We start from the raw sequence: 13,507 nt of genomic DNA, 5'->3' as shown, positions 1-13,507 counted from the left end.
GCTACCGACCTGGAGACCTACCTCCGTCGACCTGGTGACTTGCCTTCGCCGACCTGGCGACCTACCTCTGTCGACCTGGTGACCTGCCTTCGCCGACCTGGTGACCTACCTCCGCCAACTTGGCGACCTGCCTTCACCGACCTGGCGACCTGCCTCTACCGCCAACTTGGTGGAAACCTATCTAGCGACTTCGTCCACAACTTGGGCACCTCGACAAGGCGACTAGTAGCACCTCATCCAGGACCTACCTGTGGTACCTCATCAGTAACGGTCGAAGTGACCTCGACATGAGTGACCTCCCTCGAGGACTTGCTGGCCTGATTGAAGTCTTGGTGGCAACCTATGAGATGTGCTCACCGACCAATTCTGCATGCATCTTGTCACTCTCGAGTCTCTCGGAAGTCAGCTCCCACACCAAATGTTTCGGAGGAAACCGAATAAGGTACAAAGACTGATCTATGTGCACGACTACCTCCGATGACTTAGGATCAGTTAGGCACATCTTCCCGGAGATCTCGGACATGGTGCGTGAAGCCCACGCCAAACAATGCCTATATAAGGGCCTTACCTCTAACCTCAGAAGGTACATGCGCAATTTAGCTCTCACAACTCTCTATCTCACTTTTAGCTCTATCAAAAATCTCTAGCTTGCTGACTTAAGCATCAGAGTGCCCACCCCGAGTAAAGCAACCCGGGCACTCTGACACTATTTCCTTGCAGGTTGCCCTAATAAACTATACAGCTAGGCATCCGAGCCACCTTCTATCTACGAACTGTTCAGCTAGGCATTCAAGTCACCTTCCAGGTAGGAACTGTTCAGCTAGGCATCCAAGTCACCTGCCAACCGGGAGCTACCAAAATGCGCATCATCATGTATATATATTTTAAACTAAAATATAATTAATATTTAAAAGTATTTATTTCATATATTACAATCAAGGCAAGGACTTCACTTCCAACCCTATTTGTATCCCTGATCAGGTATCTAAATTAATCCCCATCTCCATACCCACCAAAGTAGTCTCCATACCTAACTTGGTTAGGTTAAGGAGGCCGAGATCGAGTACCTAACGTGGATAGAGAAAAAGTTAGATACTCGAGCTAGGTATGGAGACTACTTTGGTGGGGATAGGGATGAGGATTAATTCAGATACCTGATCAGGCACAGAGATAGTGATGGGAGTCAATTAGGTCGAGAAGGCTGAGTACCTAACGTGGTGGAGAAAGTTGCCCTCCCTATTACTACACGCACATTCCTTTAGGGCTCCATTCGTTTTTTCAGTAAGTTACTTACCCGAGTACCCAAGTAAGTGCATTTACCCAGGTTCTTTTATTTCTCAAGTAAATAAGCCAATAACCATTTTAGCCATACAAATCCATTATTAAAAGGGGCATTTTTGTCCCATTCAAGTGTTGGCAACTTTCCCTGGTCCCCACATAAACCTGAAAAAAGAACATGGGTTTCTTGGTCAGTGGACAATGGGATTGATAATCCCACTTACCAACTTCCCCCCTCTCAAAATCCAAAAAAGGAACGCCCCCTAGGTGTAACCCACAATTCAACCTGTATGGGATTCGATTAACAAGTATTTGTTACCACTCCAACTGCAACAAATGTGAATTGGATAAGCTAAAATCTTCTAAATGACCTATGAACATAGTAATGATCAGAGGCCATGAGGTGGATCCACGAGGAGAAGTTGTCTAGTGCTCAAGTTAGTAGTAGGGCTGTTCATAACAAGACCAAACCGACCAATCCGGTCCGATCCAACCCGAGTTGGCTGGTATGGTTTTTCTTCAGCACCGGTCGATTTCGGGTTACAAAAAAATATAAACCGATGGTTCGGTTTGGTTTTGGTTTTCATGTGTGAAAACCGAAACTGAACCGACCCGAACCAACTTAGATATATATTATATATAATAATATATTTCAGATATTATATATATATATATATATATATATTTCAGCTTTATTTCAAAAATATACATATTATATATAAAATTTCTGATCTATAAAATATCAGTTTTAATCCATCAAATCATTTTTAATTTTTAGGCATCCAGCCTTTGCTTTCTTAGACCTAACTCCTTTACCATTCACACCGAGAGAATCATTCACAAAACTGACCCAACGTGGACACCAACAGTTTGTTTAAATTTGAACACATTGTAGTTAATTCACAAAAGCCTTAGAAGGTGAATGATGATATAGTAGTTAATTCACAAAACTAACTATGGTAAAAGAACTTGTATTTTCAACTAAACATGCATGGGACCTTGAGCGACAACTACTAGAGTTGACGGGCTACAAGTAGGAGTAGGGGCCTGCTTTTGTCACAGAAGGATTGCGGGTGCCAAAGTATACGATATGAGAGGACTTTTGGGGTCGAAGGATATCAAAGGATGGCAAGATTAGTCAACACACCGATGGAATTTCTAAAGCCCATGTCAGAAAACCCCAAAGCCCAATATGAGTCCCACCACCACTCAAACTACAAGGAAATCCAACAAAATTAAAAAAGAAAATAAATTTCAAAGGGTCTTGTAAACTTGCGTGAATTTCTAAGCCAAATAAGTGGGCGTATAAAGTTTATATGGTAGTAGTTTTGTGGTTAATATGGGCCCCCATAGTCTTAAGCCCAAGTCCATGTAAAAATTACTTATTGCCCAAGAATGCAAGTGTACCAAGTCCAATAATTAAGCCCATATCCTATCACTTTTGGAAAACCCACTTAACTTCTACATAATGAAGCAAATATAGGAGTTTACCGAATGAGATGGACTAGCAATGTGGGTTAAAGTGGCAGACCCAATCCTAAGTTATAAATAGTAATGCAAGTTATAAATAGTAATGCCTAGAAAGAAAGAAGTTCTCTTTACATTTTCATACAAACCCACTTAAGAATTGCAAGAAATTATAAGCTCTTATAAACTCCAACTTCACTTCAAGTTCAAGAGAGAAGAAACAAGAAAAACAAATTCTTAGTTATCTACTCTATACTTGGATTCGAGCTTTCAAGGGAGATCAAGCTATCAAGAAATGCCCTTCTCAAAAAACCACTCCTTATAATCAATCAAGCATAAAGAACAAAGTGAAGAAATCTACACCAATTCTTCAAAAACATAAGACTTGAAAAAATCTACATCATCTTCACTGTTTATTTCAACCGATGACCCTCATCTTCACTGTTTATTTCAACCATTAATCGGAGGTTTTTCATGTCATTAAGCAAAATCAAAGAGAGTCAAGTTCCATTTTATTTTGTAATTTATCATTACATTTTGGGCTTCCTTCTTCCCCCTTTTGTCAAGGTATTCATGAAAATTCGAAGGTTGTGTGGTAGAAGTTCTGATCTTCCTATCCCTCTCTTGGGATAGAAAAATAACAAAACAAGGTTGTATCGATCAAGCTAGCATCTCTTGAACCTTCCAACCTTATGCCCACACGTCAACACAAGCTTTTATTTTAAATTTAACCCAAGTTATTGGACCCATAAAAATAAATTTTCATTTATATTGAATTCAATTCTTGAGGGACATTGTTCATCTTCTTCATTTGAATGTCATCACTAAGCAAGCAGAATGACCACCAATGCCCCCACTTCTCTTTCTCTTTCTTTTTTTCCTCTTCTTCTCCTTCTTCCTTGTCTTCTTATCTTTCTTCTTCCCCTCTTTCCTTTTTCCTTCTCCATTGCTACAACTTAACCCCTTTTTGTTCATCTTCATCCTAGCGCCACTAAATGAATCAAACCATCTCTTCACTGAACTCCATCGAACATTGAACCCAAATCAGTCCCATCTCTCCCTCTTCTTTTTCTTCCTCTCTTCCTTCTCTTCCTAGTTCCTCCCTCTTTGCACTACTATAATAACACCCTCTAATTACCTCTGTTTTTCTTGTACATATCAAGAATGAGGTCAAAGTACTGGTTTGGTTTTTAATTAACCGAAAAATCGAAAAACTGAAAAAAAAATGAACCAAACAGAGAAAACCAAACCAAAAAATGCGGTTAACTAAACTGATCGATTTGGTGCTTTTAAAACCAAAGGACTGGTTTGGTTTTCAATTAACCTAGAAAAAAATCGGTGGTTAACCAAACCGGCCAATACATATATGTATAATATATGTCACATAATATATATTATAAATATAATATCTGTTATATATTTATTGTATTTATAATATAATATATATATATTTATAATATATTATATATCATTTATTATTTATAATATAATATTATACGTATATATTTATATTATATATATATATATATTATAAATATAAAAAACCAAATAACCGAACTGATCAAAAACCAAAATCAATCAACTGATTAACCAATGGTATCGATTGGGTTTTGGTTCGGAGAAATAGAAAAAGCGATAGGACTGATTCGGTTTGAAAAAAAATGCCTATGGTTCGGTTAGCCAAACCATAAGCATCCCTAGTATCAGCCTTCATATGAAAAAGCATGAGAGCCAAAAAAAAATGGGGGAGAGATAAATAGAAAGGGAGTGGGAGAGAGAAAGATGAGGGTTGAAGGTAGATCAAAGATAAAGAACAAGAATTCACTGCCATCAGTGTGTGTTGGGAAGAAGAAGAAGAAGAAGAAGAAGAAGAAGAACAAGCGAAGAGAGAGAGAGAGAGAGAGAGAGAGAGAGAGAGAGCCACCACCACTACATGTTGGGTGAGAGAGGATGCTAAGTTCACCACCACCATTCTGTGTTGGGAGGCAGGGGTGAGCAAATGGGTAGGTTCTACATGGAACGAACATTGGACCAACTCTAACCCAATCTATTACAGGGTAGGGCCTGGATCCAAATTCTTATAACTAACCCCCCCCCCCCCCCCCCCCTTCCAGGCTAGTTCCAAGGTTTAGGGGTTTACTCTACTCAAGCCAACCTAGTAAACTAGCCTTAGTGGAACCAAATTGCCTTGAAATAAATCCCAAAATACTTTTGAGATGAGAAAGGATGAGATGAGAAAAGGAAGATTTTGGTGGGATGGGAAAGGATGAGATGAGAAAAGGAAAATGGGTGAAAATTTTCCACGTTCCATTGTTTGGTTGCAAAAGGGATAATAGTGGGAAAATCAACCCTAATAACAATTAATTAATTAATTAATTAATTAGTTGATCAGTAATATTTTTATTATTTTATATTTTACTATTAATATTTTACTAATTAGCTTATAATTAATTAATACTAGAATTAGTTAATTAATTATTAACTAAGAACTAATATTTTAATTTTTATTTAAACTTTACTTTATTAATATTTATTATTATGAGCATTGAGAGATAGCTCACCTTAGGTTGGATTTGGAGTCGCCACCCATCAGTTTAAAAAATGGAGGTGATGGGACCTCCGGAAATGAACTTCAATAGCATTTTTGTTTTAATAGTGACTCCAAAGCCCGAGGCACAGGTTAAACCAGTCTGAGTAAGAATCATATGGGAGAGGAAAGGGATTAGGCAACCCTCTCCCGAATCTAATAGGTGGGGCCCACATGACAATCCCAAACAAGTACAATCACAAAGGAAATAGTCATTCAATCAAGCAGACAAATATAGGATGAAACATCATAAAAGGAGTCCCCTAATTATTTTTTCATCTTTTCTTATTTTATTCCTTTTACTTTTTGAATTTAATTTTATGTATTCTCTTATGAAAGCCTATTTGATCTTATTTCTTTCATGGTTTTTTTTTATTTTTCTTTCCTTTTTTAATAGTTTTCTATTTTTTCTATTTTTATTTCATTTTTTATTACTATTTCCCTTTCAATAACTTATTCTCCCTCTTGTTATCTATATCAGTCCTAATATAGCCATCCCACTTCATCCCTCAATCTAATTTATTTATGATTTATTTGCTATTTTTTATTTCTTATTTTGTATCCTTTTTTATTATTAGATTAATTTATCCTCCCCAACCAATTATCCTTCTCTTTTGAATTTGCAAAATAAAGGGATTGCCTTAATTGCTTCACAGCTTCTTCTTGGCTAGGGGTGGCCATGAATCGAGCTCTTCACAAGCTACTCGAGCTTAGCTCGACTCGGCTCAGTTCGGTTTCAACCGAGCTTCGAGCCAAGCTTGAGCCTAATATATCTCAGCTCATGAGGCTCATGAGCCGAGCTCAAATAACTACATACATACATACATACATACATACATACATACATACATACATACATACATACATACATGCATACATATAATAATAATAATAATAATAATAATAATAATAATAATAATAATAATAATAATAATAATAATAATAATAATAATAATAATAATAGAAAATTATAGAAAATAATAATATTGTTAAAACCATTGGATATAGATCTAATAATAGAATTTATTGGTGAGAAATATCATAAATATATCATTTAATGAGAGAGAATGGATGTTGGCACCTCAAATATATGACTTAATGTGAAGGGTTTGAATGGGGTGAAAAATAATAGTTCAAGTTACATTTTTCCCTTACAATTAAAAAGGGACTAAATTCAAATTACATTTTTGACATTTTTTTTATATTTCCATGTGTATAAGAATAATTCTTATTTATGGCACTTGTTTTGTTTAATATGATGAATATACAATATTGGAGATGCACCATAATGTTTTTATTGCAAACTCTATATATTTTTTTCATTTTTTCATTTTATCTTTTTTTTAATTATTTAATTATGACATCAAATATTGACATATTTGACCTAAAAGTTGAACTATTGACCTCGACCAAATAGGAAATCAATTTCATTTTTTGGTAGGTTTTAAAATTTGTATTTCATTTTCATTATCAATAAAAAGAATTCTTCTTTATAACTATTTAATATGATTAATATAAAATATCAAAGAAATGGCCCATTTTTTCTACATTTTTTTATTTTGTGAATTTATTTCTATTTTAAATAATTTATTATTTAACTATGACATCATGGATTCACCCTATTGATTCAGATGGTTGAATTGGCTTACCTACCACTTGGAAGGAAGAATGGTTTCATTTTTTTTTTTAATTTTCAAAAATGATAAATTGCTGAAACCTCCATTGAAGTTTTTAATTGTTGATGCAATCTCCCCTAAAGTTTGGTAATTGCAATTGCCTCCCTTGGACTTTCTAATACAGTTGCAAGTACACCCCCTCTCTTAGAATCCTCTAACAAGAGACACACAAATGTCCAAAATTCCCATACAATTACTATTAAGGTTAGTTTTTACATAACAAACAATACAAACTTTAAGAAAAAAATGGAAGGGTTTCGGGTAGTGATTGACATGAAGGAAAAATTTGGAAAATAAACATTTTAGTCAAAGTAACTACATGGTTATTTTGGACATTTTTATGTCTCTTATTAGAGGATTATAAGAGAAGGGGTCTACTTGCGACTCTACATGTTAGAAAGTTCAGGGGAGGTGATTGCAATTACCAAACTTCAGGGGAGGTTTCAGCATTTTACCCTTAAAAAAGCATGGGTTTTATATTGCTAAAATGTATTTAATAGAAATTTAATTATTAGAATCTATTAAATAAAAAATACCTTAAATACAATATTTAATGTAAGAGAATGTGAGTTAATACCTCAAATATAAGACTTAATGAGAGAGAATTAAATGATGTGAAAAATTGTAAATGATATTACATCATTAGCACTCAAAATTAAAAAGGGACTAAATTCAAAATTACGAGTAGTTTAGTCAAAAAGGAAGTTCCTCACCCTTATTATTGTTTAATATGTAAAATATATGAGATGCTAAAAATGTTCCCAAATTTTTCTTTAATTTATATATTTGTTTTTGCATTTTATCTATTTTTGAGTTTTCATTTTTTAATTGTGGCAACATGAATTAGCCCATTTGACCCAAAATGGTTTAATTTCTTACCACCACCTAGATGAAAACATTAATTTTCCATTTTTATGTTATTGGAATTATTAATTTACTATGTATTGATTTAATTAGTAGATTTCAGTGATGATCATAATAAGTTAACCCTTTAAATATATGATTCGACGAGGGAATTGAATAAGTTAACCCTTAATGTTAGATTTAATGAGAATGAATTGAATGCATTGAATAATAGTATTCAAATTACATTTTCTACACTCATAATAAAGGGACCATATTTCAAAAGGGGGGTATTTTAGTCAATACAAATTCTAAAAATTTTAGAGGCTATTTGTACTTGTTATAGTAATGTTTGTATGTGTGTGTGTATAAAGTTTAAATTATAATAATAAGTTTTGAACCATATATTAATATATGATGATAATCTACATATTAAATTACTCGATTTAATCAATAAAGATAATATAAGTTTTAAACTATATATTATATTTATTAAAAATCACATTTTTAAAAAATATGTTTTTCTTTTTTGATGGGGAAAAGTAAAGAATGACAGGTTCCATGGGTAGACCATGAAACCAACCTCGTAACCACCAAGGCCAGAACCGACCATGAAACTAACCATCACAAAGTAGGTTCCAGTTCTAAAAACCTAAAATTGGCCCCTAGAAGGCAGATTCTAGGTTCTACCATGAAAGCAAATCAAACCAACCCATGCTCACCCCTATTGGGAGGGAGAGGATGGGGAAAAGGTTTATATCATGTGTTGCCTGAACAAAATTTAATCAAAATTGACGCCCTCCAACATTGGGAATTAGTGTGGTCATTCCCATGGATTTAGTGATATTGTGTAGTTTGGTTCAACCTAGGCCTACTTATATTATGTAGTTTGGTTCTAGAAAATATCAAGTATAGCCACCCCAAGACTCTAAAACGTAGTAGGTTTAAAAAACATGTTTTAATCACATTATTTAGTATCATGTTCTATAAACCATATGATTTCTCCATTACAAAATTTGTTTATGCTTTAAAAGCCATTATTTTGATGATTTAGAATACATGTTTTGCTTTTGAAATAAGGTAAACTTGTTTTTACCTTTTAATTAAAACAAAAAATAAAGTTTAAGGACGTCTTTTTTTTCTTTTTTTTTCCTACTGTCACAATTTCAAAAACAAATAATAACAAAAAATCATGTTATAGAACACCCGTAAATGGATATCCACTGTAAAATTTTCAATCTGAAATGTTTTATATTTGGGCCTTTTGAACTTCAAAGACATACAACTAGCCTACTAAAAGTTTCTCAGTCTGTCAGTCAGACACACAAGTGAAAGCTTAAACGATTTCAAAGTAACATCATTATGCAGGGCGTACTTTGGAATGCTAAATTGTAGTGATGGGTTGGATGTAAAAAGTTCTAAATGATAAGTCATATTTAATAATTTCCATAGTACAAGATTATATCGTCTGGTGGACGTGCCGGAGTGGTTATCGGGCATGACTAGAAATCATGTGGGCTCTGCCCGCGCAGGTTCGAATCCTGCCGTCCACGAGTTTTTTGTATTTTTCCTCAGAAATACATTTTGGCATGCCAAATGCACACCATTGACCATACAGCAGACATTATATAAAGCCAAAATAATATTTTTTTTTATTTAATCATTTTATTCATTAAAATAATAAATCAATCATGTGACTTTCCCCTCTTCTGGTTTTCAAAGGGTGGAGGAGGGGTAGTGTTAAACAAAATAAATAAATCAGTTTCAATTCAGCTGTTATCAAAAGGCCCCTCTTATGAATTATGATATCAAATTATCAATGAATGTACAAAAGAACCACCGGCTTAGAACTTAGATTTTAGATCTTATCTCTACACCTATTTTTATTAACAAAGGGAGAAATTTCCTTCACAAAGTACTCCATTATAAACCAGTAGAAAGGTTGACAAACACCAACTCAAAACTCGGATAGCATCTGAGGATGGAGAAAGGCATTTACATTGATAGAGCATATATGTATCAACCAACCAACATGACAATCATAACCCTCAAACGAAAACATACCCAAATGAAATTGTTGTATTTTAAACTATCCACAAGTAAAGCACTTATATCTCTCTATACATGCTTCATACTTCCAACAACTAAGCCTTGTATGAACGGATGGACTCAACAAAACCACCAATCCTTTTCCTTATCTCTTCTGGATTTGCACCCACAAGCTTATCTACTGGGGTTCCCTCCTTCATCAGCACAAATGTTGGCATGGCCTTTATGTCCAGTTTGGTTGCCACCTCCTAAACCATGAAAATTAAAACGAAAATAATAAAAAATCAGAACAGAACCAAGACCCATTGATATTTTATTTAGATCCATCGTGAACTAAACACAAAATATACAAGGATTAGGAACCCCCGTGGCATACCAAATGGGTTTTGTTTGATATAGCCAATAGGTGGATTAGATTCAGATGAGCTGATTCCTGTAAATTGTGATGGTGATTGAATGAAACTAGCCTAAGTTGACCGGGTTCAACAGGAAAAGAACTATTTGGGTTTGGTCATTGAGAAGTGGAAAAAAGGGTTTGTTCAGATTGAACCATCTTTGACTGGGAAACCGAGAAACAACCTTTAGCCCGGTCTGGTTTGCAAAACTCTGACATTGATGATGACTAGGATGCACTCACTACTCGGAAAGGACACATGGATTGAATCTCCATTGGTCCACAGAGATTTCTCTGAGAGGACTCACTATAACAGGAGATAACAGGAGAGAAGATAGAGATGTAAAAGATATTACCTTGACCTCATCAACATCAACCACGAGAAACAGAACATCTTGGTAACCCATTGCCAGTTCTTCCAAAAACGATTTCATTGCAACTGAGGGAATACACCAAGCAGCAGTAAAATGCACCACAACCTTGCAACACAAAATAAATTAAGCAAAAGCAAAGTTGGAACCAGAGGAAAACAAAACGTCAAAATAAGATTGAAGAAATCCACCACCCAAAAGATAAAATGAAAATGTAATAAATGTAGATTTATCATGGAAAACAAACAGCAGTAGCTAGCACAGATACCACAAGCAAAATTATCCCAGATACCACAAGCAAAATTATCGATTTCTCAATGTAAGCATAACACTTGTCAGCCTCAGCCACCACCAGATCAGAAACATCTCACATGCAGAACAAGTGATCAATCATCAATCATCTCATCTCTCTCTCTCTCTCCCCTGTGCCCTGTTTCCTTGTTTTGGGTAATAAGCAACCAAGCAAGTATATTATATTATCAGAGGAATTGCAGAGTAGATGTACAACCAGGAGTAGCTTTCAAAAAACAAAAAAGGTGTACAACCAGAGGGAGTTGAATTTGTGGATCCATGTCTTCCTATAAAAGATCCTTGGTAAATAATCACTGTATGCACGATACATAACGAAGAGAAAACTTCAATTAACAAGGACTGTGCAATCGTCGAGGTTTTAATTGTTCGATAGAAGTTCCTCGATCAACTGATCACAATTGCCTAGGGTTCAACTCTATACACCAAAACATGGGAAGGTCGGCGGGGGCCAGTGTTGTGGTCTGTGTCTGGGTGTGCTTTTTGTATGGCAACAGTCAACAGAATTGGGAAGAGGGGACTTACAGGGCAGCCTTTATTGGTGGCTTCAGTTACAAGAAGGTCCCATGACTCCGACGATTCAACTTTAACAACCCTTGATTTCACACCCTGCTCTTGTCTTTCCATCTTTCTTCTGTGTCGACCGCTTCTTCTGATCTGCTCTTTGTTCGGAACTAGTTGTATAAAGCAGCAGCAGGTTAAAACTTGAAGTTGATACCATCTTGCCGAGGGGAGATGTTTGTCTCTTTTGTGGATGGGTATGGAACGAAAAAATCAATTGATTGAGAGATGGCCCCCACCTTGATAGCTATCTACAATAGCCTTTTCTTTATTATTATCCTTTCTCGTATAAGACAAGATGGGTAAGAGAACTCTATAAGTTTCTGTGGAGCTAGGGCAGCTGAGGTTGCAGGCTTTGCAGCGGCCCTACAATGTGACTCGTAACAGAACAGAAGGAGCCCAGATTTACTCCTCACTTTTCCTACCCGCAGTGAATTAAAGATTTGGAGTAACATCGATTAATTTATAATAGAAATGTGTGACTCCAATTCACTGCGGATAAAAAGTGGGTTAGAAAAGTGAATAGGAAATCTCGAGTGGTTTTGGCTTAGTCTTCTACCGTTGCCTACATGACTAGAAAATTAGTTTGGGTTACCACGCATGGGATAAGATTGATAATTAATGGATAAGAATTCGGTTTATACGAAGTGTTTTGAGTTTCACATCAATTCCAATTGAAATTGACATCTATTGTAAATAAGGCTCAGTTTGGAGGGAATATAAATATAAATATGTACAGTATAAATACATAAAAAATAATACAGAATGTAAGATTTTTCACTCCACATATTTGTATTTGTATTCCTTCTAAACTAACTAAAATGTACATCGCTCTAAAACACATAGACTCAAGTTGAAGCTGTGAACGGGTCAAAATTCTTTTGTGGGCCTTAGGGCTGTTCATAAGAAAGCCCAACCCGATCAATCAACTAACCCGGACCGACCCAATCCGAGTCAGCCAGGTTTTCATCGGTACGGGTCAGTTTCGGGTTGTACAAATTCCTAAATCGATTATTCGGGTCAGTTTTAGTTTTCACACAAGAAAACCGAAACCGAACCGACTTAGTTCCTAGTTCAAACATGAAGTTCTAAAGCCCATTAGGCCACCTAGTTTTTGAATGGTTGCAAGAAACTTTGGATTAGTGAATAGTGATTAATGAACAACTTTTGTGATTAACTTTTCATTTAAATTTTATCATAGGAGATGGCTGAAATGATGTTCAATTTATGACTGTTTTTAAAATTAGCAAGATTTTATCATAGAGATGAACTTAGAACCGAAACCGACCCAAACCGACCCAACCCGACTCAAATCGACCAGGTCGGTTTTGCTTAACACTGGGTTGATTTCGATTTCTATGTCAAGTAACCCGACCAGATCGAATCAATTGAAAAAATCATGGTAAACCGATCCAACCCAACCCATGAACAGCCCTAATGGGCCTTGTGGCCAATGACCTGGTTTGGCATGTGAGATATACGGGTGACCCATGGCCACACGTCACTCATAATGAACCTTAGAGCCAAAATGACTCATAAAAAAAGGTTAACTAGAGCCAGTACTCGGTACAATAAGGACCCTACTTATTATTAATCCAGTTAGATGGCGTCATAATCAAGCCCAAAAATCAGCTTTTATTAAGCTACGTGCTTATGATGGTGAATGTTCCTTTTCTTTATGTACACTAATTAACTAATCATTCGAGAACTGTTTATTAGGTAGGATTAGGTTGTTTAGTATGGATCACATTCTCAGTCTTTCAGTCAAAATCCAGATGCAGTTAGATCATGAGCAATGAGCAAGGTAGATCGTCTCCTCGCCCCACTCCAACATGGTCCCTACAACCTCCATTTGGAATTATGAAAGTTCTGAAACAAACCCCTGGTTCTTTTTGGGTTAGCCTAATTGGAATTGGGAGTGGAGGCTTGGGCTAACCTGGTTCATGGCGTGACCTTTCGGAGTAACATATTT

At 35.6% G+C, this 13,507-nt stretch overlaps 1 protein-coding gene and 1 non-coding gene across 2 annotated transcripts; one reads left to right on the top strand and one right to left on the bottom strand.

Moving 5' to 3' along the window:
• Positions 1–9,322: 9,322 nt before the first annotated feature.
• TRNAS-AGA (transfer RNA serine (anticodon AGA)) lies at positions 9,323–9,404 on the top strand. The gene has a single exon. It is a non-coding gene; the product is annotated as a tRNA-Ser (tRNA).
• A 303-nt stretch (positions 9,405–9,707) lies between these two features.
• LOC104590166 (thioredoxin-like protein CXXS1) lies at positions 9,708–11,700 on the bottom strand. Its single transcript, XM_010248712.3, has 3 exons — positions 11,500–11,700; positions 10,651–10,773; positions 9,708–10,148 (listed from the first exon to the last, which is right to left on the bottom strand). Exons 1-3 carry the CDS (start codon positions 11,599–11,601, stop codon positions 9,996–9,998), a joined length of 378 nt encoding a protein of 125 aa, XP_010247014.1. The 5' UTR covers positions 11,602–11,700; the 3' UTR covers positions 9,708–9,995.
• Between the last annotated feature and the right edge of the window lie 1,807 nt (positions 11,701–13,507).

Source organism: Nelumbo nucifera, chromosome 1 (genome assembly GCF_055504915.1).
Source record: "Nelumbo nucifera cultivar China Antique chromosome 1, China Antique-T2T, whole genome shotgun sequence".
In the NCBI taxonomy this organism is placed as follows: domain Eukaryota; kingdom Viridiplantae; phylum Streptophyta; class Magnoliopsida; order Proteales; family Nelumbonaceae; genus Nelumbo; species Nelumbo nucifera.
Note: the sequence above shows the minus strand (reverse complement) of the source record. Positions and strands in the feature narration are given on the sequence as shown.

Bases quoted from the DNA above. Each gene is read 5' to 3' on its own strand.
- LOC104590166 (XM_010248712.3), bottom strand. From the start codon at position 11,601: ATGGAAAGACAAGAGCAGGGTGTGAAATCAAGGGTTGTTAAAGTTGAA. The intron at 10,774-11,499 runs GTAAGTCCCCTC...TTGTGTTGCAAG, and splicing joins CCACCAATAAAGGCTGCCCT to GTTGTGGTGCATTTTACTGC. The intron at 10,149-10,650 runs GTAATATCTTTT...TTCATGGTTTAG, and splicing joins TTGATGTTGATGAGGTCAAG to GAGGTGGCAACCAAACTGGA.